At 43.3% G+C, this 26,644-nt stretch overlaps 1 protein-coding gene across 1 annotated transcript; it reads left to right on the top strand.

Annotated features, from left to right (window-relative positions):
* The first annotated feature begins 5,737 nt into the window (after positions 1–5,737).
* On the top strand, positions 5,738–26,602 carry TMEM268 (transmembrane protein 268). The gene is made up of 10 exons (XM_006031126.3): positions 5,738–6,053; positions 7,092–7,196; positions 9,407–9,762; positions 15,576–15,685; positions 16,643–16,750; positions 17,999–18,148; positions 19,271–19,381; positions 20,032–20,112; positions 21,168–21,353; positions 23,086–26,602. The coding sequence occupies exons 3-10, from the start codon at positions 9,666–9,668 to the stop codon at positions 23,263–23,265; spliced, it is 1,023 nt and encodes a 340-aa protein (XP_006031188.1). The 5' UTR covers positions 5,738–6,053; positions 7,092–7,196; positions 9,407–9,665; the 3' UTR covers positions 23,266–26,602.
* The last annotated feature ends 42 nt before the right edge of the window (positions 26,603–26,644 follow it).

The raw sequence follows: 26,644 nt of genomic DNA, 5'->3' as shown, positions 1-26,644 counted from the left end.
GCCCATTATCTTTGAAAATTCATGGCAATCAGGGGAGATCCCGGACAATTGGAAAGAGGGAAATATAGTGCCCATATTTAAGAAAGGGAAGAAGGAGGATCTGGGGAATTACTGACCAGTCAGCCTCACCTCAGTCCCTGGGAAAATGGAGCAGGTCCACAATGAATCCATTTTGAAGCACTTGCAGGAGAAGAAGGTGATTAGGAACAGTCAGCATGGATTCACCAAGGGCAAGTCATACCTGACCAACCTGATTGCCTTCTATGAGATGATTAGTTCTGTGGAGGCCGGGAGACCAGTGGATGTGATATACCTTGACTTAAGCAAGGCTTTTGATAATGCATCCCATAACATTCTTGTAACCTAAGGATGTATGGGTTGGATGAATGGACTATAAGATGGATAGAAAACTGGCGGGATCTCTGAGCTCAAAGGGTAGTGATCAATGGCTTGATGTCTGGTTGGCAGCCAGCATCATGTGGAATGCCCCAGGGGTTGGTCTTGGAGCCTATTTTGTTCAATGTCTTCAACAACCTGGAAGATGGGATGGAGTGCACCCTCAGCAAGTTTGCAGATGACACCAACCTGCGGGGAGTAGTAGATATGTTGAAGGGCAGGGCTAAGATTCAGAGACCTAGACAAATTGGAGGATTGGGCCAGAATAAATCTCATGAGGTTCAACAAGGACAAGTGCAAAGTCCTGCACTTAGGACAGAACAATCCCATGCATCAGTACAGGCTGGGGGCTGACTGCCTAAGCAGCAGCTCCGCAGAAAAGGACCTGGGGGTTGCTGTGGACAATGAGCTGAATATGAGCCAACAGTGCCCTTGTTGCCAAGAAGGCTAACAGCATACTGGGCTGCACTGGTAGGTGTGTTTCCAGCAGATCGAGGGAACTGATTCTTCTGCTCTATTCAGCACTGGTGAGGCCACATCTGCAGTCCTGTGTCCAGTTTTGCCCCCCCCCTTCCCCCCCCCACTGCAGAAGGGATGTGGAAAAATTGGAGAGAGTCCTGTGTAGGGCAACAAAATTGTTAGGGGGCTGGGGGACATGACTTATGAGGAGAGGCTGAGTGAACTGTGTTTATCTAGTCTGGAGAAGAGAAGAGAAGACTGAGGGGGGATTTAATATCAGCCTCCAACTACCTGAAGGGGGTTTCAAAGAGGATGGAGCTGGACTGTTCTCAGTGGTGGCAGATGACAGAACAAGGAGCAATGGGCTCAAGTTGCAGCAAGGGAAGTTTAGACGAGGTAGAATCCAGGAAGAATGTTCTCACTAGGAGGGTTGTAAAACACTGGAACATGCTACCTAGAGAGGAGACGGCATCTACATCCTTGGAGGTTTTTAAGACCCGGCTAGACAAAGCCTTGGCTGGGATGATCTAGTTGGGGATGGTCCGGGTTTGAGCAGGGGGTTGCACTAGATGACCTCCTGAAGTCCCTTTCAAACCTCATTTTCGCTGATTTTATGTGCTAAGTTCTGTGTGAACACACAGACAATGGTCTACACTATGTAATTTTGTCAGCAGGCATCCAATGGCAAATTTGGTCAGCAGGGCCTTGGTAAGGCACAGTTCCTACACTTAGGACCTCATTAGAGGTCTGTCTTTTTGTCTGAGTTACTCCAGTCCAAGAAGCTTGGCTTTTTAGCCCAAGCTGTTAGCAGTTCATTAATTTAAGCTCAGATGGTCTTCTGTTTAATCAAGCAGGTTGTAGGCTGTCACACTTATAATACATAGAGGCAAGTAGAGCGTAGGAAAAGGGATACAACATTGAGCTGGAATGACTGCAATATGACATGATGAGAATAAGGTCCCTACCCTGAATCATCCCTACCCTGAATCATGTGCGTTTATGCTGTTTGTGGCACACCACAAGGGGGCATGACAGCAGACAAGAAGAAAGCAGTTTTCAAGAAAGTTTGTGACTGACTCTTTTTGCTTTGAATGTGTTCCTTTTAATTAGGTTTATTATGTTAGAATGAGAAATATAGGCATAAACCGTAATCTTTCATTTTCCAGGGTAGAGACCAAGCTGCAAAATATTGCTGTGAAAAAAAAAACTCACGGGAGTTCTTGCTATTGAGTTTTACTCCCTGTTTTCAGTCCAGTGGCAAAAAATTAAAAAAGCAAAGACAAAGGTGATCTTTTAATTTTAATTTCCATTTTTTAAAAAACATTTTTTTTTGTAAACATTTTCTTTTTATTGAAAAATGTTTTTTTTTTCCACAGGCATTTTGATGCCCAAACTGAGCATTAAAGTTCATAGTAGGAGATTTTGAAAAGAACACTACAAAGAAATGATCAGTAACAGGACTATCATTGAATACTGAATGTCGATTTTCATGATGCTGCCTGCAATGACATACAGATCTGTTTTGACTGGTTGCTAGGCTCTAAATTAATTAAAGTTTGTATGAACAGTTCAAAATCATTCCAGCATTCATTGATAGCTTCACATTTCATTTGTTTTTTGCTTCCTGTTCCTCTGGTTTGGTTATGCCCCTGGGGGTACATCTTGATCTTCAGTAGTTTTGACTAAATGTTTTTGTATCCCCTGCCGATTTTGAAACCCCATGGATTTATCACACTTTTGACAACTGGTATAAATTAGCATGAGCTTTGTGTATCTGTTTAGTATCCTTTTGCCATGATGAAATTTGACCAGTTTTCCCATTCGCTATTACTTAGCTTCTTAACCAGATTCTTCCCCCCTCCCCTGCTCCCCTATTTGTTTTCCATCGAGTCTAACATTAATTTATAACAAAAGGCAAGCGAAAAAGGTTCTCAACTGTTATGTACTGGTGCACTTCTTCTGTTTACTGCAGTTGATGATCTGGCTTAATCTTGAAGAAAAAGAATATCAAGAACCACCAAAACAGTGTTACCTAGAAAAAAGATATCCTGCCCCCCTGCAAAAAAAAACAGCTTGCCAGAAGAAAGTAGCTTATACTAATCTATTTTTTGGTACTATTCTCATGGAGTAATTATATTGGCTCAGACTGGCATTAGACTAAAAATTAAATATATGTTAAATTACATTCAGCTGCCTCAAAAAATCTAATGAAGAGTCTGTTGGATCAATAATGGAGCCATTATTCAGGACAACAGAAGGGGTTTTTTTTGTTAGTTTGTCTGTATTATGATAATGCAAAGGAATGCAGTGCTTTGGACCATTAACTTACCTTAAGCTTTGCAGGCAATAAGACAGAAATAGGGAGCAATAAAAGAGCTGTAATTTATCTCATAAGCAGCAGCAATTTTTGATCTCAAATACATAATTTCAGAAATATTAGGAAATATAGTTATTATACCTAATGGTCTCTGATCCATGGCTTCCTATGAACTGTGTTTAACAACAGGTCCAGAGAACAAGAAGTGGAAAGTGTGTGTATGAGAGGACAGCAAAGGACATTTCCCAACACTGTTACCCTTTCTTGATTAGGGTTGGCAGGAAATTTTTGATGGAAATATTTTTCCACTGAAAAAATTAGGCTTCACAAAAATACAAGTGGCACCTGTCCCAATTGGCTGTCCTGTGAATTTAACTGGAAATGGGGCGGGATGGTTTCTGTCTCTGCTGTGGAGCTGGGTCACACCTGGTAGCTGGTTGATGACCTTACAATTAAAAATGAATTGTGCAAAAGTAGAAACAACATCAGATGTCTAAAGATAACTGGATGGAAACAGCGCAGCATACAGTGATAAAATCAGAAAGGGCAAGGTACAAAAGTTACCTCTAGCAAGGAACATAAAAGGCAGAAAGAAAAGGTTCTATAAATATATTAGACGTCTAAAGAAAACAAAGGAAAGAAGAGGTCTGTACTTAATGGGGAAGGAAAGGAAACTATGGATGACACAGAGAACCAAAGCAATCAAGGCCTATTTTGATTTAGTTTTCACAGAAGTAAGGTTATTTTTGACCAGGCGCTTAATGCATTGAATGTCAACCAAGGATAAAAATGCAGGCCAGAATTGAGGGAGGCTATTGAGATAAGTTGGATGCATTCAATTGACAAAATTGGATGAAATTTGCCCAAGTATACTTAAAAAAATAGTTGAAACAATCTGGAAAGCATTAGCAATTATCTTCAGGAGCACTTGAAGGATGGGGCTCTCTCAAAGGACTGAAAAAAGGCAAAAGTAGAATCTGTGTGTAACAAAGTGAAAAGAAGGACCAAAAGTGATATAGAGCAGTGCACCTAATTTGGGTACCCAGAATGCTATTAAAACACATTAGTAAATCATCAAAAATTAAGCACTTAAAGGAAGGTAAGATGATGAGAAACAGGAGCTGTCAAGAGTTTCAATGGCAGGGCATTGGCAGTGCCCTTGTCTCCCTCAGTTTTCCCCTGTGGTATACTCTGGGATATCTTGCATATTGTGCTTTGTTGCGAGTGAGGGCCCAAAGTTGTGATTTTGAGTATTTCTTCAGTTAATGTTAGTCATAGATTTCAGTCTCTTAATTTGTGACTTTGGGACCTTTAGATTAGTAGTCCTAAACAGCTACTAATAACACATTCCTAAACATCTTCTAATAAAATACCAATGCTAAGAAGAAATATTGAAATCTCCATGTGGGAAAGGCTAGAGAGTAACAGAAAAGTAATACCCAAGTATCCATACTGTACTAAGCTCTTGCAGCTCAAGCACTCCAGCTTGGCAAGCAGCAGTGTCTGATGGATATACATCATGACAGATCCATTAGCTGTAGTCCACTCCAATGTACTTGTAGAATAGAAAGTAGGGACCATATGCCCTGGCACACAATAATATGCAGGGAGCATGGGTAACCTAGGCAAGGGGGTCAGTTTTTTCCCCCATTAGCATAATTGAATTTCTACATCTAACACCCCTCTGCAGCCACTGGAGTGGCAAGTAGGATTTGTTCCTAACAGCTAGGTCCTGGTTCCTTTGCAAACCGTGGAATTTTGCTGCTTAAATAGGGTGAAGCTTTGGCTCTGAAATAATTTCCCACATGTAATTTTAGCTAAAGAGTGATACGTACAGTTTATGCGCTGGAGCAAATTAGCAGTTAAGCAGCCAGGGAGATTTGGTTTCATGTTTATTACCCCATCTGTGGTTTGCCACAGGCCGTTTTTAACAGTGCGCTCACAGTCTCCTTTCTAAACATTATGTCACCATTTTATTGCTCTCCCTGGATCCTTTGCTAGGCAAGAAGAGGAGGAAAGCACAATTATTCCTTTTGATGCAGTTGCATCGCAAGCTTTGGCACGGCTGGGTTTGTGGGGGGAAGTGATCCTGTGTGCTAGTGACAAAGAAAGTGTATGATTTACCAAGCTGAATGGATGCTTTTATTCTATCAGCCTGCAGTTGCCAATATAATAAGGTCCCATGCGGATAACAACTATGAAGTCAAATCTGTTTTCAATGCTGCCCTGCAATTCAATTAACACATTGCCCACAATGTCTGTAGTAAACTAGAGCAGAGGAATTCAGAGTTACAGGAGAATCATGTGATCATATTCTCTAGGGAATGTATGCAGTAAAGAGAACTGTTTTCTTAAATTTTGATCCGCATGCACTAACATGAAGAAATGCTAAGATCTGCCATTAGATCTAGTCTTTGCCTTCATAAAGCAATTTGTCTGGTTTTGGTATGTCCCAATTATTTGGCAAGATCATGACTCTACAGACCATTCAAAATGAACCTCTTCTCTTCCTGCACCGCCCAATTGCTTAGGGAAGTTGCAATCATTTTCCTGTAATACAGTAGACTGAGATGGAAAGAAAACTGTGATGAGACCCCTTCTGGTTTTATATTTGATCATGTTCCGTTTTTCAGGGAGAAGCTGGCTTGGACGCAGTAGTGAGGGAGGTGATATCATGTCTGTTGTTTGGCCCGGTTGACTGTGCATTCTCCTGTTTTGAAATGGATTTGAATATTGCTGAACAAGGACTTGGGATGCAGCCCCTAAACCACTTTTATTTGGCTTCTCTACACAGACATATATTTGTAAATGAAATCAGGGAAATACCCTACTGAAACATCTTCTCCGTTGTTGTGACTACTCAGCGAATTCTCAGGCCCAGGTATGTGGTTCCCGTTCCTCCTATCTATATTTGTCTGTGATTTGTATGACTCTGCCAAATCTGTTATGACACAAAGCGCTTCACTGTGTGCCCTTAGGCTGTTGAGTGAATTTCTTGATCTCTAACTGTCTCATGTAGGGGAGAGTTTGCACAGCCTTTGTTAATCATTGAGGGAGATCTGCACGGCAGTCGTGCTTTTCTTGAAAACAAAAAACATGCCTACCACTGTCCATCTCTGTTCACTGGACTTGTTATATGGGAATTTATGCATGGTGGTGTATCACTCACCAACAGTGACACCGCAGTGTCTGGTATGGGGCATGATGGATAAGGGTACAGCATTCAGCAAGAACAGTGAATTGCAGCCTTCATCAAAGCCAGGCCTGGCTAGAGGAATGTCTCCACCCTGGAAATGATTGCAGTCCATGAAACAAGTTTCACTTGACTATTTCAACATTTCTTTTTACAGTGCTTGAACTTCAGGTACCAACTCCGTAGCCCCATTGTTAAAACTTTACTTTGACTTTACTCCTACTTATAACTTCTTGCTTTTTTGTTAGGGAGTTCAATGTGAGTCACACTTGTTTAAGGGCAAGTGCAGCCTTTGGACCATCCTGGTGATCAACTTACTGGACCAACTTTAGACCTGTAGGGTGTAACCTAGATTTGAACTCCTCCAAAAAGGAGGTCTCCTGGGTCCAAATTTTACAGCTTGAGTCTATTTCTACTATTATGAGAGATATTGAAACACTTCTGGAGAAATCGAGAGGGCTAACACTCCTTTCTAAAATATGGCAGAGGTTAAACTCACGCACATGAAATATGTAGCAAGCTAGTGCTTGCAACATAGGGTAATGAAAGTGAGAAGCTGGGTGGGGGCCCATCTATGTCTGTTGCAAGCCTCTTGACTTCAGTGGTTGCACCAATGTACTTATTTGGCCCTGGGAGTTATGGGGAATAAGAGTGATTTATTCCTGCAGCTGCTGCTCTGTACAGTAGCTGAAGCATCCCAGATAACCAAGACTTTTCTGTCCCAAGGCTGAACAGTGTGAAGGCACAAAGTGTCCAGTGTTGGATATTCCCATACAAAGAAAGAAGAAAGAATGACCAGGGTAGAGCTCATTTGAACCATGACTGGACCAGGTAAGCTTTTCAAATCCCCTTATGTGGGGGGTCTAATCTGGAGTTTAACCAAAATATGGAATGACATAAATGGAAATGCAGTAGCTTAGGGTGGATTGAGGAGACAAATTAAGTAGTCACAGGAGAAGCTCTGGCAGATCTTAGGGAGTGAATAGGAGATAAGGGTAGAGTCCTTGGGAGCTTGGGCAGTGAGGGAGAGAATATTAATGTTAATGTGGGGGAAGAGGAGAAGGTAGAGATGGGAAAGAGCGTGGGGAAGAGAGACCTCCCAAAAGGGGCATTACTTCTGTGATAAAAGCGAGCCAAGAGAAATGAGATGCATGCTGGGCAGAAAGGAGACTATAAAGCTATATTGTCTGCACCTTCCCTGCAGCTGCTGTCAATGCTGTCTGCTGTTTGTTAACAGGAGGTAGGTTTTCCTGCTCTGAACTAGCTGTTGCCTTTGAAGTGGTCTCCTAAGGCAAGCACATCCCAGGTGACTGAAAAGTCTGAAATGCCTAAACCAGAGAATCCTGGTTTGTCTGTAGCTTTACATGACCCCAGCACTGATGCTGTGTTTTGTGTTTGTATAGTGAAAAATACACTCTATTCTGTGGTTTTCCTTTTTCTTGTTTTCTCTCTTGTTTCCCACCAAAGTGCTGGGTTTAAAGTAAAAAGTGCTAGGGGGAGGAGGAAAAATATTCATCGCTTTCCTTTTAAGCTTGGGCAATGTGCTTGTTTCGCCTGTTTCTCCAATGAAACCGAGGTGCAGAGAAGCTTCCTTCTGAAACTAAGCATGTTACTTATTTGAGCTGGTGCCAGAGGGTGGGATCAATGGGATGAAGGCAGGGCACATGTGGGTACAGATGAGCTCTCAAAAGAAAGCTACTTTTCAGCGGTGCCCCTCACCCCCAAATACTAGATCTCTTGTTTTGATAAGGTTGAGTACACACGTAACCAGCTAAGCGGGCAGGAGGAAAAATGGTTAAAATGGTATATACATGCAGACACAAGGGCACCATTCATTATGCCAGAGTATTAGAGCGTTACTCCCTTAACTGAGTTTTCTGCCCTTTGCAGGCACTTTCTGTAAGCATAGAAATCTTTTCACATAGCATCTGTTGCATCAGTTTCCGGTTTGACTGTGCTTCAGCTGATGAATATGATACAGTCATGTAGCTGGATTAAATTTCAGTTATACTTATGGATTCAATTGAAACAATCCTGCATGTAACTGGGGAGTGGCACTGATGTGTTTGGTAAGGGAGGCCTGTTGAAACTCCCAAGGGTAGGCGGCCACAATCTAGGGACCTGGGATAGACGTGAGATGGGAAATGGGCTGAAGAAACGATGGGTATTTGTGGAGAATTACGTAGATTCTACTGGAAATGTAAATGAGCGCCAGGGGTGTAATGGGATTGTGGTGCACATGTTCAGATGTTTGGTCTGGAGGAACATCTGGAGATGCTGGCAACTGATCTGAAACATAGAAGCTTTCTGATTCAGCCGCATTTAACTGAAAATGGGACAGAACGGTCTCTGTCTCTGCTGTGGAGCAGGGTCACATCTGCTTCTGGCACCATCTGGAACTTGGAAATGAAGGGCAGAGGTGTATTTGAAAAATGATACTTTGTTTGGTTTTTTCAGATAAACATTTCCCCAAACATTTCTCTAGGTTCCAGCTGGAAGTTCTAGTTTGTTTCAGAATATATCTTTCTCTTAGGCACTCTAAATATCTATTTGTGCATTCGTTATCTGAACTGGGTTTTCTTTTTCTCCTGTACCCGTGCATTGCACTATACTTGTGCACTGCCCAACATTAATGGTTCGGTATTTCAGTGACTGCAGAACTTTGCAGGTGTATACTTACAATGCCCCCGACCTTATCTCATTGATGAAAATGGCAAAACTCTTGTTGGCTTCAGGAGAAGCAAAATCAGGCTCATTAACTGACTAATTGCCTGCACAGTGTAAACAGTAGTGTTTAATTACGGGATGATTTTTCCGAAGAGTGCGAAGGGTTGTTGTTTTATTGACTAAAATGTGTACATGTGGAAACAATGCCTGAAGAAGCCAATATTAATATGGCATTATGGCATGTCTATGGGTTACGTTGATCTCAGAGGATTGTGGGGAGGCATGACCTAACAGTATTTGTTTGGGTGTATACCATAATCCTTCAGAAACAGAAGCAGAGGCCAAAGCGTCGTCATTTCTTTTCTTTCTTGCAGAGCTAAATTGTGACTCCTGCTCAGGCAGAAAAGTTCCTGTTAATAGTCCTATTGAAGACAATGAGATTACTCTTCACTGTGAAAAAAAAAATCATAATCTACTTCCCATGACAAGGAGAATGTTTTTTTTAACATGCTGACTTGGTTTTTCCTGGCTGTTTCCATGCAATAAAAGAGGAAAGGAGGGAATTCATGAATGTGGAGTGTTTGATTTATAACAGTCAAGCTAAGAGATCCTGATAGAGACATTTTATTCACCATGTCACATGAAAGCCAAGCAAATGGAGCTGAGAAAAATGGTTCCTTGTCTTCTCCCTCTTCCTCCATCTTCTACTCTAAGAACCACTTAGTGAAAGGTAAGCAAACAACCTAAGTTGCCAATTACAAACAATGAATATTGAATCAAGTATCATTAAACTAAGAGAAGATGCATTTTTTCAGGGTGGTTTATCTTCTATCTTGGGTACAGGATCTTGCTACATGAGTGTGTCCTGTTTTGGACTTGAGCTAAATGCTGCTGCTGGTCGGCTCAGATGTAAATGCACTTGGTCAGGGAGTCAAAGACAGCCTAGCATGATGCTAGCCATAGTTGGCTGTGTCTTAGCTATGTTAGCCTGATGGGTCTCATAGGCTTTGGTGGACTTTGATCTTTATTCATCTTCTGTTTTGGAGGGCTTACCTTGCAACCCTATCAAAAGGGCTGATTTTCTAGGAATGGCGAGTGTCCACATGCTGAAAATCAGGATCATTTACAGCTCCTCAAATTGGGCACTGAAAGGCAATAGTCAGTTTTGAAAATCATGGACTTTATTTGTAAAATGACCCCCTTCCTCAGTTTATGTTGGGTAATGCAATACTCCTTTACAGACTGACCATGGTTCCGAATCTATATATAATAATAATAATAATAAATAGCAGAACATAATCATATTTCCCATGCTTCTGAGCTTTGCTGGTTGCTGCATGGAACCAGGAGGGAATTTTTCCCCCACCTGCTGCTAGATTTTCCTCACTAATATTGGTTGTTGGTTGCATTCAGGGCTGGGGATTCTGGCTTGGGTGTGCCAGTGCTCCTGCTGGAACTTAAACCCAGAGTCCCTTGGCTAGAGGATTTTGGCCCTCCACTCAGGGTCAGACCAATCCCTATATTTGGGTTCAGGAAGAATTGTTACTCCATGGTCAGATTGTTATGGACTGTTGGGGAGAGGGGTTGGGCGAGTTGTCTTCCTCTAGCAGGGGTGTGGCCCTTATCCTGGGATCTCTGGAGGGTATTTTAACAACTTTTGCAACAGCAGGATAGTGGCTGCTGTGGTCCACTTCCTTTATCTGTGGCAGATTAGGGCACTATGTCTTGTGTTGTGTCTGGGTTGACTGTGTAGTTTTGCTAGGTTAGACAATGGATTTGTGTAAGATGGTTTGGATAGGAATGATCCTGCCTCTGGCAAGGGGTTGGACTAGATCACCTCTACAGGTCCCTTCTAGTCATACTTGTCTATGATTCTACAACAGACTGCCGTGATTTTCCCATGCAAATCCCCAGCTGCAAGACAAGGGGCCACAGTTTCAAAGTGACTCCTAAATTAAATGAATAAGGAAGGGTGGCAGATGCTCAAGCCCTCTGGAAATCAGGCCATAGCCATATCTGTAGAAATGTCTGCTCATTCTAAGTGCTTTCATTTCTGGTTACCCAGCTTGAGACATCCAGGAGCTAATGCCTGATTTCCAGAGGTGCTGAGCATTCATTTGCAGCTCTTGTCAGCTCCAACCTAAGTTGTGGGTTTTAAGCCCCTGTGAAAATCCTAGACATTTAAAGTCAGGTACCCAATATTATTAGACTCTGTCCTGAGTAACTTGCCCAAGTCACAAGATGAGTAAGTAGCTTCATGTCTTTCCTGCTCTTAATCCACTAGACCAGTGTTTCTCAACCCGAGTGTTGTGACCCACTTTTGGGTCGCAAGAATATATGAAAGGGTTGCGAACAAACTTAAAAAATGAATTCTTCTTTAAAGGAGAAAGATGTGGGGGACCATAGCTTTTTCCTTGTGGGCTGCCAGAGTTCCAGCCTGCTAGGGGCTGCTAGGGGCTGTTTGGGCCCTCCCCTGCCCCACACACTGGGTGCGGGAGCCTGAGGGCAGGGCTCAGTGAGTTGGGAGTGAGGGGCACTGGGTTGGGACTGGCCATCAACGTTTACAAATGGGTCTTGGTACAAAAAAGGTTGAGAACCACTGGACTAGACCACATTGCTGTATTCTGATGAAACAGTTAACTCAGAAAACAAACTGAGTATTGTTACTTCACGTACACAACAGGTCTTGAAATACGCCTACCCTTCAGTTTTTTCTTGTAGGTGGACCACACCCTCATGGTCTGAGAAGGAATTTGGTTTCCTTGCTGTTCCCTGACCTGAGGGAATTGTTGGGTGGTGTAGAAAATAGGTGGGTGCTAGCCAGATTTATGTGGGGTGTGGCTGAGTGCACAGGAGTTCTGCCTTATTCTTAGTCAGTGTAATAGTCCATTGGAGAGTGCTGCAGCCAGCATAATTTAGTGTAGCCCCAAATTCCCCTGGCTGGCCCACCATTGAGGGAACGGAAGTAAACCAACAGCACTGAACAAAACAGACAATGTTGATTCATTGAACTTAAAGGCTAGGGACAGACATTCAAAAAGGCTGAGCCTAAATTGATTCAATCTTTGCAGGTTAGTCTATCCTGCAGAGCTTGAACTGATTTGGAGGTGGATAGTCATTCACTTTTAAATCAAGAAATACAGGCACATGCCTGCGGTGGCTCAGGCTAGGAGCTGGGGGTGCTAGAGCAGCCCTCCCTTCCCTTCTACAATGCTGAGCTAAGGGTGGGGGTGGGGTGAGGCCTGGGCAGGATGCTTTGATTAGGGATGGGTTTTCTCCTGCCTGCACAATCCCAGACACAATTCCAGGCTTTTCCTGGCTTGCTGCTCAAGGGACAGGAGAGTTGCCAGACCTTAGCCTCTGACTAGCACTCTGAGGCACTCCCTGCTTCTTCATACTGTCTGCAGAAAACCTGGCAGGTGAGGGAGCCAGTAGGGAGCTGGTAACACAACATTTATAAGTCCATCAAGAAAACAAAGCCTCTGTCATTAGTTCAAACTCTTAAAAACTTTTTCCAAGGAAGGAATGGAGGGACATTATCAGCTGACCTGTTGATTTGCTCCAAAAAGCCCTAAGCAGACATTGTTCTGTCAGCCTTTCTCCCAGAGAAACAAGGAGACACACATGCACAGACACTTCTCAGCATTAGCTAGCATAGGGGTAGTGTGACTGTGACCAGATACAGACTAGGGTCCATGCTGTGGGGGTGGGGGGTTTTCCTACTTGAGCAGCGAGCAGGGGAGATGGGGCAAGGTGAAATCAGGAAGGTGCTGATGTGCCTGCAGTCTCAAACTCCTCAGCCAGCTGGAGCAGTGTTAGTGCTCAGACTAGGGGGCAGAGGGGTGGGGCCAGCCCTGCTTTCTGGAGCAGACAGCCCAGCCCAGCCCGGGCCAGCCCAGGGCTGCAAAGCATCTGGGATGCTGGGGAACTCTGATTTAACTTAAACTAGGAAAGGGTCTGGGACAGAAGTTCCATAACCGGTTTGACCCAAATCAGTTAAGTCTAATACTACATTCAACCAGGTTTATGTCAAACCAGTTTCAGCCATTTTGAAACTGGTTTATGTGCACTGAATCTATGTTCTGTTACAGATTTACACTAGTTTTTGTTCACTTAAACTGGTTACATGTAACTTACATTTCAGCTAGGGATAGATCTTCTAAAACATCTCAGATTGGGTGAACTTTTTGTTCACTGAAGGCAGGGTTTTTATAGGACTTGGCCTGGGTTCATAGCATGCTGCTGAACACTCCAGCGGTTCTAGAGTCCATGGATTCAGGGCAGCCCCATCAGGAGGACTACCTCAGCTACAGGCATCCTGATGAACATATCTGGGAATGCTCTAATACAGGGGTGGGCAAAATACAGCCTGAGGGCCAGATCTGGCCATGAGGCCATTCCATCCAGCCTGGGGGGCCCCTAAAAAATTTAGAAAATTAATATTTATCTGCCCTTGGTTCCCATCAAAAATGACATGAACCAGGGGCAGTAGGACCCAGGTGAAGCCCTGGCGGGCTCCTGCAAGATCAGAGCCTGCCTGGCCCTGCCTCCAGCCAGAAGGCCCAGAAGGGGCTTCTAGCTTGGGACCATGTGGTTGCCCTGGCGTGGGAAACTCAGGTAGGGGGAGAGGGGGAAGGGCAGGGAAGGCCCCCGGGGAAAAGCTCACTGTGGGGAAAAGCACCCCTTCCCCTGCCCTGTGGCTGGTGCTCTCTGCTGCAGCCACTCACAGCCCATGCGGGGCTGTCCTGAGCAGGCACAGGCAGCCCCAGGTGGGCTGCAAGTGGCTGCAGCATGAGGTGCCAGGCACGGGATAGGCGAGGGGCCACTTTTCCCCATGCTCAGCACCAGCTTGTAACCTGCCCCTGCTGCCAGCCTGGGCCCCACACCAGCTCTGGGCTTGCCTGTTGGGAGCAGCTGCTTGGCGCAGAGGAAAGCGCCACCCCCACGCTTGCCACGCTGGGCAGTGTTTGCCTCCACTGCCTCTGTGCTGCCCAGTGCATGAGCTCCGGGCAGGTGGCAGCAGGAACCACTGCCCAGTGCGGCAAGCATGGGTGCTGCTTTCCTCCGCACTGAGCAGCTGCTCCTGCCCCAGCGCAGCCTCAGTGGGCAAGCCCAGAGCTGGCACGGGGCCCAGGCTGGCAGCAGGGGTGCATTACAAGCTGGTGCTGAGCACGGGAAAAAGCGGCCCCTTGCCTGCCTTGGGTCTGGGGGGCCGGCCCGCGTCAGCTGCTGGCGGCCCACGGGGGGCTGCCTGTGCCTGCTCAGTACAGCCCCGCACGGGCTGTGAGCTGCTGCAGCAGGGCATGCTGGTCACGGGGTGGGCAAGGGACCGCTTTTCCCTGTGTTCAGCACCAGCTCCTTCCTTGCTGGTGAGCAGGGGGTTGGGTCTGCATGCTGCCCCCAGCCTGTACCGCGGGGCTGGGGGCACTGGGAGTGAGTGGGCGCGGAGCCAACGGGAGCACAGGGCCTGCACCAGCATTCTGGGGCCAGCGCTGGCAGGGCCCAGAGCAGGGCAGCAGGGGTACAGGGTCCCGGCCAGCAGCGACTCTATGGATCTGGGCCATCTCCCCCTCTCCCTGCTGGTGCAGCTCAGCCCGGCTCCATAGACCCCTGCCAGCCTGTGCCCTGCTCTGGGCCGCACCGGTGGTGGCCCCGAGATATTGGTCCCAAGACATTGGTCCCAAGATGGTGACCAGGGGGAGGGGCACCTTTCAAGGGATGGGGCTACCCATGTGGCCCTCAACAGCTTGCCAAAACTGGGTAAGCAGCCTTCCATCCGAAATAATTGCCTGCCCCTGCTCTAATAGCTGTAGATCTGACCAAGGTTCTGCTCCTGCATCGTGATTACTTCCAGGGCCCTCAGATTTTCCAGGATCGTTGTTGGATTGTTGGGAATTAGTCTGGAAAGCCTAGGACAGGTTCTCAGCATCTGTGGTGATGGGAAAGCATTTGGACTGTCATGGGCTGGGGTTCTTTGGACTTTTAGACTCCTCGACTACCTGTCTTCACATCTGTGGCAACATAGAGGTCATATTCCATCTCAGAAACACCATATTTTGAGTGTCCGATTCTTTTTCTTCAGAATTTATATTTCACAATTTGGGGTAAAACTAATTTTAAGAAATCAGACATTTCAGACCACCCTGCATTTTGACCAGCTTGAAGTAGAATGGTGCCACACCTGTAGCGCATTACTCCTTAGGAGACCAGAATATCATGTTATAACAGATCACTTCCCCTTTTAGCATGTGCTGAATTTGCTTTCCTTACCTTCCACCTCTGTTTCTCCAGTATAACTAGCTATTGGAGTATAACCTCATAGTATGACATTATAATAGTTGTAACACTATTCCTTTTTGATTTTATTAGACATGCTGGAGAGAGAGCTTGGGATATGTTACATGTTGCAATCTTCTCCATGTGACTGGTTTTCTCTTATTCCCTCATGGTCAAGCACTCTTTAGTTTTTGTGATGAAAACAAGTCACTAATCGGAGCATTATTATCACACTCAGACTTGTCTTGTCTTCTGATGCCTTTGCAGAGCTTCACAATGGCCAGGTGCTTACAGTTCTCAGTGCTATCAATAACTGCTCTTCCATCTCCTTTGACCTGGAGCTTTGTGTAGAGAAACTGAAGATCTTGGGAATTCAGGTAAGTGCCTCAGTAATAACCTGGTTACCAAATGGCTTGCAGATGTGACAGGTATTTTTATGTCTGTGGCATTTTGTATCTGTAACAAGAAATCAAGGTCTAAATGACAGCATATCTGTTATTCAAAGTCAAATATATGAACAGGCTACCAATTATGCCTGTGTAGTTCATTATTACACAGTGTAAATTTCTGCCTGATTCTAGGGAAAAAAACTATACAAAACGTAATAGTGCTCTCCATCATATTAAAAGGCCTGATGTTGCTGCCTTTTCAGTAAGAGGCCAGACTCTCACTGACACAAATTGGAACAAAAGTAAGATTACTGTTAGTGAAGAGTTAGACTTGAGTAATGCTCTCGCCACTAATTACTCAGCAGTTAAATTAACCATTCCATGTGCTGAAAAAAGAAAGCACTGTAACAGAGAGAGAAGTATCTGCTTTTTGGAGGACACAGCATTGCTGATGCATTGGCTTGGGACTAGGCTGAAAACCCTGGTGTACTTTTAAATATGGCCTCAGTTTCATACTGGTTCCCACAATTAATTTTTTGGCAGCTTCATTACAGTATGGTGGGTCTGTCTCACAAAGTTTCAGCAATGCTTCCAGGACAGGGATGGGCAAAATATGGCCTGTGGGCTGGATCTGACCCGCTGAGGGATTTTGTCCAGCTTGCAATGGGTCCCGTGGTCCCAGCCATCCTAGGCAGGGGAACAGCCCGTGCCATCGTGCATGCAGCCAGTCTCTCTGCCCCCGGATGCGCAGTGGGGCTGGGGCAGTGCAGTGGCTGGACTCGCTTCCTGGCAGCCCCAGCCTTTTAAGTTCCAGTTCTCTTAATCTAATAATTTGAAGTACTGTCCTTGCCCTTTATTAACCACTGTTCAGTTTGTTTTCTGACGATACTTAGAGCTCTGTATGAAAAAGTAGGTGGAGCTCATTTGGTTTTGGTTCCCAAACAGATGACAATGGATGAATGGAGAAGTTTAATTCAAAACCCAGTTCTGAAGCCTGAAATAAGACGCTACATGTTCTACAACTCCAGAGCTTTCAGAATAGCTATTGCTGTGGTAAGGATCCTGGTTGGGGGATTATTGATTTGGGCCATTATTGATGTATTTTGAATGATATATTATAACTTTTCAAAGGAGCCTATGGGAATTAGTGAGTAGGCACATGGATTTTACATGGCACATGTGGGTAGTAGGTGTCCCACCAAGGTTGGCTTTTGAGCCCCTTTGAAAAATCCCAGAATTTGCTCTGTAACAAGGCAGATCTCTACACTACCCAATTCTGGGGAGCCCCAGTTTAGATGGCAAAGCCTTTTCTGCCATGGTCCTAAAGTGAGTGGAATTCCTTCCCATGGGAGTATGTGCCACTGTCTATCCTGCCTTGCTCTCAGAAACCATCTGGTAATACTCTGGACCTGGTTCTCATTTACATTAATGCCACTTTACACTTCATTGGCAGGGTTCCTGAGCCTTAAACTGGGACTAAATTACATGTGTGACAGTTATAGCCCCCTTAACATGAACAGAATGGTGTAAACTGGTCTTGGTTTGAATAATTATCCTGTCTGTCTTTTTTCAGAGGTGTTTTTGGTCACTCACTGCATATAGCTTCCCCTGTTTTCTCTAGTAGATTTTTAAATATATATTTCTTGGCTTAATTTCAATAAATTATATCACATTATATTAGAACATACCTCACACCATAGCATTCTATCTGGCATTAAACTACCTATCCTCATTAGGCACCCCCTTGTTTGAACATATACCACCCCAAGTTACCTCCAGATGAATAGGACTCTGCTCCCCTTCATTAGAAGTCTCTTTCTTTACATTCCTAGAGTGGTCTCTGAGGCTGTCACCTGCACATTATTTCATTTTACTAGTCCCTGCAGTACCCTGAGTGCTTGGGTATGAGGACATTATAAACACAGTGACTGTAGTCAGTTGTTATCAGTATGCCTCAGTGAATGCATTTCTTATTAAAATAAGGAATTTAGTTAAGTTCCTTCTTAAGTGTGAAAAATCATAAATAATTCACTTGCTGTCTTTGATAATCACTGCTTCTTTATTATAACCCAGAAACTCATACAGTCCAGATGTTACTTCTATAGATTCTGTACTTCAGTTTCTTATTAGATGGGACTTTTCTCCATTTCCACTGTCAGACAATCCCTGGTGATTTAATTAATTTATGGGAAGGCACCAACATGTGAGGAAAGGAACAGCAGTTTTCTTGTTCTTCTTGATTTTTCTTCTGCATTCTCATTTTGTGAGTATTGCTTACTAAGTCTCTCTAGGTCTTTTTAGATTTTCTACATTTCTCTCTGGACAAATATTTATTCCATAATGCGACTGTATGCTTTTGGACGCTACTGGGAAATCAGCATATTGGTGACTTTCGTTGCAGTAGCAGTCACTATTATCGTAATACTGATTATTGACCGATATCAAAGGAAGGTAAGAAGAAGTTGTTCATGTGATCACTTATGTAAGCATGGCAAGCATTTCCCAGCAAATACCGAGGGAGCAAAGTAATTATGTCAAAATATTTGAAAAGCTTAAAGAGTGCAAAAAAGAGTGCAAAAAATAGTTTGCCAAAGAGTGGACAAAATATTATAAAATGAGCTCAATGTAATTGGATGAAGAAATAGTCTGTAAAAGTAAAATTGAGGTTGCATGTCAGAAAAACTGATTTATTTATTTACTTAATGTTTTTATGGTCATTATTACTACATTATTAATGATTTATTATTTGTATTATTGTGATACCAAGGAGCCTTCTTGTGGATCCATTGTGCTGGGCACTGTACAAACCACTGAATAAAAAGACAGTGCCAGCACTGTAAATCTTGCAGTCTGAGTCTAAGATAAGAGACAAGAGATGGAGACAAACTGACGGTAGAGTACACTATTAATCAGTGAAATAGTGATACACTATTAATCAGCATGATAGGCAATGGACTCAGAACATCAGTAGACTACTTTTGCTATGTAGGGATTGCAGCAAAGCATAATTTTAAGGATGGATTTGAAAGTTAAAAGTTACCAGGTCTGATCCCAAGTCCAACAGGAGACTTTATATTGACTTTGATGAGCTTTGGATCAGGCCTCTTATGAGGAGAGCTATTGACCATGGGATAGTCTTCCAAAGGAGGTGGGAGAAGTTCCATTCCTTGACATTTCTAGGCAGAAAATTGGAATAAAAAAAGTACTCTATGGGACACTTTTGACCTGGGCGGTGATTGGAGGAAGGACCATGATCTTACAGGTCATAACTATCCCTAACTTCTATGATTATGATTTATGTTCCACGATAACTGTGATATTATTTGAATATAATTTGGTTTGAATATCATTTGTTTGAATATAATTTGGTTTCTAAAACAATTTCAGTCAAATGATGGTGGCTAAGCTAGAGCTGAGCATTTTTTGAAATCCTCTCTTAAAGGCATAGTTTCTCTTATTGCTATTTTCCAGACACTTAGGACTTTAAGACCATCAGACTCTTTAAAATTCTTGATTGTGGGCTGGCCTTAAGTCACTATGGAACATGCTATTATCTCCCATGTTATTTGACAGATAAATGTGAATACAGATGTAAGGCTAGCAGCTGCCAATGAAGCTTTCATGAGACATAATTTACTTGTGGGGATTACAGATGCTATGGATCGGCATCAGAGCATTCTACAAGTATCCTTGTGCTGTGAGGTATAGTATCTTTCTCTTTAGTGCCTGACAATACAGAGGCATTTATCAATCTTTCCATTAAAAAGGATCTCCAGAAGGTGTTGTGTCCTCCCCCTGCTATTTTAGTGGGTTTCACACCAATATCTTTGTGGTGAAAATTCTTCCCAAAAGTGGGATATTAATACAGGATAATGAAAATTCTTATTAATTATTCTTTGGTGAGTATTATTGGTGTGCTCACAGTAGTACAAGTATAGAGGAAAATGTGTTCCCTGTCTGTAAGTGATTACACTCTATATTTTAAAGACACTGGTATGCAAGTACATAATAGAGAGCCCACACATCTTTAAGTATCTAGTATTTCTAGATACATTACTTGAAGGGACCTGTTTTTAAAAGGGGTGGTGCTTAGCATATTCAGAAAATCAGGCCCCTTTTGGAGAGGGAGAGAGAGAAAGAAAGATAAAGCAAAAGAGTTGCTGTCACACTATGGGTTGTAGTCTGGCTCCCCTAGCTAGCAGCAGTCTCCATGGCAGGGACAGCCTCTGCTTCTGTACTGAAGCCTTTGAAGACCCCAAAGTGGTAGCGCTACAGATAGACGGGCATATACAAAGTAATTCTATTCCTTCCTTAACACTTGCCACCTTTCCCAGCTTTGGTTTGTCTACTTCAACCTGGAAGAGTGTCTTGAGTCCTTAACAAACTATATTGCAGAACTGAAGAGAAACCAAGAGGTAAATAATGAACTAGCAATTTTAGGGTTTAGAAGAAATGATGGATATTGTTTATGCAGTTTTTTTTCACTATGCCCTTGTTGCTTTATGCTGCTTCAGCAACACAAAGCTGTTAAGTGGTTGAACCTACTAAATGAGTTGGGTTTTTCTACTTGGGATCACCGGAGTGGCAGAAAAATCCAGGGTGTGCTGGCGAATTGTGCCCTGTGGGTTTCACAAAAATAAAACAATTTCCTGTGTTTGAATTACCTTGTTATTGGGTGCCTTCATGTGGGGCCAGGATTTAGCAATATGTAGATGAACAACTGCATGCACAAGTGTCCAGTTCACTGGTAATTCACCTGGCCATTCTGGTGCTTACATTTCTAAATAGCTAGTTTCTGAGAGTTTGATGGAGGAAGATCATCCAGGATGAAGAAAAAAAATTACGCCCTTGCTTATACTGAATAGGACCTGAATCCCTGAGCCATCCTGTAGAAATCAATTGGAAAGCTTGAGGAGTAAAAATATATTCTACCTAACTAAGGACATTTGACTCTTACCCTGATGACCTTCAAAAAGTGCTGCATTTACAATGTAGTGTTGTTACTGGGTATGATTCGAAATCCTGGTGTGGGTATTTTCTTCCATACCAGCAGAAACCTTGCACATTATCACAGCCATCACCTATTGCAAATACACATCCTTGTAACTTCTTATTTTCATTGGCCCAGATATTGAAATGGTTGGTGGTGAGCAGTTGCAAAGAAACACCCCGAAGTCAGTTGTGTTAGAAGAACAGTGCATGCACATAAATTACTTCTACAGTGAGATTATATTCTAGACCAGGCACAGTATCTGGTGAGGAAACAGTGACTAGCTCCAAGTGGCACAGATAGCTCTTCACCCTAAAACATTTTAATTCACTCTTTCCTGAGTGGATTATTATTGATAATGGTACAGAACTGTGTCTTGTAAATTGTCCTTGCCAGCTACACAGAGCTAAGGACGGCAAAGGTAGAACAACAATGCTGCTCACCATTAAAGACCCTGAATGCTCTCCCTTTCCTTTTCAGTCAGCCCTGAAGCGTAGTCTGGACCAACTCTGCATTGTTATAGAGACAGTCATCCAGCCAGCTCAGGAAAGAGGAGAGGAGAGTTCATCTGAAGAAGCCCCTCTCCTAACCAGCAAGAAGAACTTAAAGAAAAGGACTCTGACATGCAGTGACCTGATGCAGCTCATTCCCCAAGCAGCTCCAGAGGTAACATGATGCTACGTGTACAAAGTGCCTTAGGTACCCAGCTGCCAACTGAGGCACTTAAGCCCAAATATAGAACCTCAAAACCCTGTTGAGCAGCTGCCTAACTGGAGGTGCCTACATTTCTAGCAGTAACGTTCCCAAGGCATCTATATTTCTGCTTGGTGTGCATGTATCTTACTTGTGTGGTCCAGTCTTGTTGGTGGTCTTAGAACACAATTACCTTCATAAAACCCAGTGAGGAGGTGATCTCTTTGTAACCAAAACCCAGTGGCTAGAGTACTTCCCCATCATGTAGGTGCCTCAGTTTTAAATCCATCTTGCCCTGCCTGTCTTGAATATTGGTCTCACATCTGTCAGAGGTTTACCTTAGATACCTCAAGGCTGGGAGGCACTGCCATCTCCTCCTCTTAATTGTTTCTGCCAGAAAAGACTGACTTGGTTTGACAGTTAGCTTCAGTAGAGGGATTTTATCTGAGAAGCTGGTGTCTCCCTGTAGCCTGGAGCTTGTTGCTGGGGTTCCTATGAGACTCAGGGCACAGACATGCTTAATGACTATTAAAGTGACCCCCTGCTCTGGCTCCTGTCTTCCATCAGTCCCAGTTGCAGTAGCTGAGTATTCTACATAGGCAACAAGGTGCTTAAAAGTTAGGTAATGTCATGTCAAACCTAAGTCTGCTTTGTAGACTCAGCTCTTAAAGACTTGTCTCAAGCAACCAGTGTGTCCTCACGCTGACTCAGCATGAGTGTTCAAAGGTATGGGTATTCTTCTATGATTTTATGCATACTTCCATGAAGAAAACTGAGTGTGAATGAGTCCTGGAGACTACCACTATTGACAGAATGGGTACATCACAAACAGCAGTAGTACAAACTTGCCTCTGTATCAACTGTGCCAACTTGGCTTAACTATAATTACCATCAGGGTGAAGTATTTTAGTTTTTGCAGTCTGTTTAGCCCTGGGCCTTTCAGCAGTCTATCGGTTAAGAACAAGTATGGTGGCTTTTTTGTGAGGCTGTCATACCACCTGATACAGGTCTGTGATGGCAATAATATTCCAGTACTGCTAACCTGAGCTATGGTTGGAGTAGTTACTTACACATCACTAAAGATCATTTGGGCTCCTGGGAGTCATCACATATATTGTGCATTAAGGACAGAGGGTTCGATTCACATTTACATTAAGTCCCACCTATGGGATGCTGGCAGCCTTCACATGAGCTTAAATTATAGTGGCCTTAAAGTAGAAGGGCCTTAGCGTAACCTAGATCAGACCCAGATTAACTTAACCTTCTGAATGCACCAGATACCTCTTGCTTGATCAGGAATTTCCTTAGTGGGTTTTCAGTCTCCTATGGTCATCCTATAATTTTGTAGGAAGTATATAAAAAAAAACACTTGTGACTTTTGTGACTGTCCACTTCTGTTAAGGCATTTGTTTGGGGGCTGGATCAGAAATAGTAGGAAACTGTACTAGGAAGTCACTGTTTAGCATCTACCTAATATATCATCGAATGGGGTAATATGCACATCTTGAGCAGAGAAATGGATATCAGGACATAAAAGACCTTTTGCATCTCTGATACCTATGGTTGCCTCCAAATTCTGTCAGTATGAACATTAACTCCAAAGATTGATCACCATGTCTGCTGACCCTCAATCCCTGCCACTGTGGAGCAGATATAGGAACAGAAGTATGAAGTGCCTCTGACATTGCTGTCATTCTTATTCCAGGTGATGGCCCGACATTTGCTGGTGATCTTCAGTGGCAATTATGTCAGACTGCTGGTCAATGGCCAGCTCCCTCAGGTCATTATGTTACGGCACATGGAACATAGTAATGCCCCCTGCCCTTGTGAGTTCATAAAAACTAGTGTACTCAACACAGGACACTGCTGTTTCAAGGCGAGGTGAATGCATAGCCCTGGAAAGAATTGTTGCAGCAACTACTTTTTGAATACAATGGTTCAAGAAAGAAGCCAGAGCTCAAGGAAGTCTTGAAGTGGGCTGCAACTCTTCTGAGGGACTTGTTCCGACTAACACAAGGATTAAAGAACACAAAAAAGCAGCTGAGGACATGACTTTGATTAAATATGCAAAATACCACTGGGAGAAAATGAGAGACAGCTGCCTACCTGCCCAATCTCTCGCTCTGCCCAGGAGCCAAATTCCATTGGAAGTAGTGAATTGTACTTCTTAGAAATGTGGCTTTCTTATCACCAGTCATGTCTGTGGGGTATTCAGTACAAAGAGTACATTTAATGGCCTTTATAAAGAGCTATCAGGGCATGCTACTAAAAGTGTAAGTGTGGAACATGTACAGATGATGGATGGCAGGTAAGGTTGAGATTGTGCCAGGTTTGATGCAAGGACCATGGAAATTTGCAAAGTTCCTTCTTGATTCATTATGTATGCATGATGATTGCATTTTCCCCAGTGTGGGAAATAACATGACTATTATTTTATTTTCTTGCACAGACAAGTTCTATTTTCCCAATGGAGATCTGAACCTAGTCTTGTTTGCACCCTCTGAAGTAACTCGCAACAGTTTGTGGATTTTGCCTACACTGCAGACTGCAAGCTAGTTCAGACATGAGAAGCAGTGTAAATGCAGCAGCATGGATTTCCATTTAGAACAATGGTTGCCAACTTCTGCTTCTCAACACTGCACTTCAGTTTGCAGTGTAGATGTACTGTAGTGTAGACATACATCCCAGTTTCCCATTCAGCTTTTGTAATGGACTGTGGAGTTTCTTCGCACAAGGAAGGCAGGGAAGATGCCTTTATTTAGGGATTATATAAATGTAATATTTACTATGGAATATAATTTTTTTTTATTATTTGCTAGACACCAGAATATGCTCATCAGCACTGAGACACAGAAGATGTCAAAACTTTTGACCCAAAGAACTATTTAGGAGTCTGTCCAGACAGTTGTTCAGTATTCACAAATCTGATCAATGTTACTGGGTTATGAGGTTGCTGATCTGCTTCCCAAAAGTGCTCAGGATGTTGTTTCAGGGATGTATTTGGCAGCTATGTTGGTCTGAGACACAAAGAAATGCAAAAATCTAGAACTCTTGGTTCATAAATGCAATATGCAACACATTGGAAACCCAAGGGTGTCCTTTCTGCACTGCTGTGACATGGTATATTTTCATAGCATTTGAATGTGACATGGAAGCAGAGTGAATTTTGATCAGATTGAAATGTCTGCTTGGTATAGGGTTAAACTAATAAACAGGCAGTGAATGAAGTGTTGTAAGTATGCAAGTAGTTGTATATGAAAGTAATAATCATGCAGGAGTACACAAACCAGATACAACTTCTGTCTTCCATATGAATTCCCTTGACAACTGATGACTCTATTAACTGATGTCAGCAGGTGGACTTCAGGCTACAGTTCTCTGGAGGGTTTCCAGCTGTCCAGTGTAAATAGTAAGAGAGGATTATATGGATCCATCTTTTGAGGATCTATCTTTTGGTTATGAGGTGATAAGCGTGGGGTTACTACTATAGGTACCAAAATACCATGGTAATGAGCTAGGTAAAGGGGGCTAGACAGTCATCGTGATTCATCTCTGGCTTGCTGTTCCATACTAGAATCCCCTAAATGTCTTATTTCTGTTGATAAAACTTTCATTTGGAATATGGCCTCTCAATGGAGGCATTGGGAGCACTTTTACACATGCTCCAATGCATTCTGCTTAATCGAGTCTGCTGGAGCATTTTAATCTCGTGTATCAATGTCCCCGCATTTCAGAATGGTCGTGGGGGTGCGTTAACTACAGCTCATTGAACAAGCTTTAGTTAAAGTGCCCCTGCCACCATTTTGAGACATCGGATGCTGAATACAAGTGATGCTGCGGGTGTTTTAATTAGAGCGGCTCCCAAGAGCTGTTCTAATAAAAATGCCTCCCCCCCCGCCCATCCCATAGCACATGTATAGGTGCCCTTAAAGATGCCACTTAAAACAGGCTTCATCCAGTCTCTTCTTTTAAATAGGAACATGGGAATTGACATATGATATCAGATGACTACTTTTTGCAGTTCAGTAGCTTGTCTTGCCAAGTGCCACCACTAGTGAATAGGCCAGAAAACCCAGAGAAAAAATGATCAAATCAGCTCCTTCATTGAGCAATCTTTTCCTTACTCCACCCCCAAGCTAATTGTTTGTCTGTGTCCTAAAGTATGAGATGTGTGCCCCTTATAGCTGTTCATTCCAGCTCAGATAACAGTAAATGTTCTTATTATTGTTGTCAATGTCCAATACTTTTCTGAACGTTATAAACTTCTGCATAGGTATCTTAGCCCCGCTGAAACTGATAGGAGTTTTAACAGAGAATTTTTTGTATCAGCAGGACAACATCTAAATTGATATTTAGTGTTGACCTTGAGGTCACCCTAAACCAGTGAGAGCCATATGAGCCACCCTTCCGCATCTATAACTCTCATGGTAGCCTGCACCAAAACCATTCCTATTATACTTCATATTTCCTGAATGTTTCTTATTTTCATAAGGTGTATCCGAGCTTTCCCTTGTGGAGCCCTTCTAGCAATCATTTTGTGGACTACTTGTCTCTACTTATGGTCATAGTGAGATAAAAGGGAATGAAACAGAACTGGAAGGGTGGAACAGAGAACGGTGAGATTACTTCAGGCACACTTCCTTGGTTTGAAGCTTGCACATCTGGGTAAGCTCCAAGCACCATGCAGAACAGGGAAGGTCTGGAGGTGAGTGGGGATGGGATAAACCTCACATTTGGCAATTCTAAAGAGCTTCTGGAGCTGGACTGGACTGCTGCCAGGGTCCATCTCTAGGGGTTTGTGGTATAGGTGATTGATATGCTTAGGCTTTAGGGTAACCTTAACATCGACTCTATCAGTGTAGATAGAACTGAAGTTCCACTTTATTGCTAAGCATTGCCCTTTTCATGAAGGTTGGCAACAGACCAACTTTCAGTGACAAAATATAAATTGTTACCTCTAGTTACATTCATTGGATATTGGTTTGGGAAGTGGATGCCAGTCCTGAGCCACGCTTTGGTCAATTAATTTCCCCTTCTACGACTCTGATTCCTCTTTCACTCTTTGTCTGCCCTCTTGGTTTGTATTGCAAGCAACTTTGGGGGCAGGGTAGTTTCTTACTATGTGCGTGTATTGCCCTGTACATCTGGGACCCAATGTGAGCTGGAATCTCTAGGTTGCTACTGCAATGCAAATACATAATTCCATGTGAAATCAGAAGCAATAAAGAATGTCTTTCCAGTATCAGAGGCTTTACATTTACAAC

Source organism: Alligator sinensis, unplaced genomic scaffold (genome assembly GCF_000455745.1).
Source record: "Alligator sinensis unplaced genomic scaffold, ASM45574v1 scaffold323_1, whole genome shotgun sequence".
Taxonomy (NCBI): Eukaryota; Metazoa; Chordata; order Crocodylia; family Alligatoridae; genus Alligator; species Alligator sinensis.
Note: the sequence above shows the minus strand (reverse complement) of the source record. Positions and strands in the feature narration are given on the sequence as shown.

What these genes read in the sequence shown, in the direction of transcription:
- TMEM268 (XM_006031126.3), top strand. Translation starts at nt 9,666, where the DNA reads ATGTCACATGAAAGCCAAGCAAATGGAGCTGAGAAAAATGGTTCCTTG. An exon ending in TAAGAACCACTTAGTGAAAG is followed by an intron (nt 9,763 to 15,575) that starts GTAAGCAAACAA and finishes ATGCCTTTGCAG; the next exon opens with AGCTTCACAATGGCCAGGTG. An exon ending in TTCCCCAAGCAGCTCCAGAG is followed by an intron (nt 21,354 to 23,085) that starts GTAACATGATGC and finishes TTCTTATTCCAG; the next exon opens with GTGATGGCCCGACATTTGCT.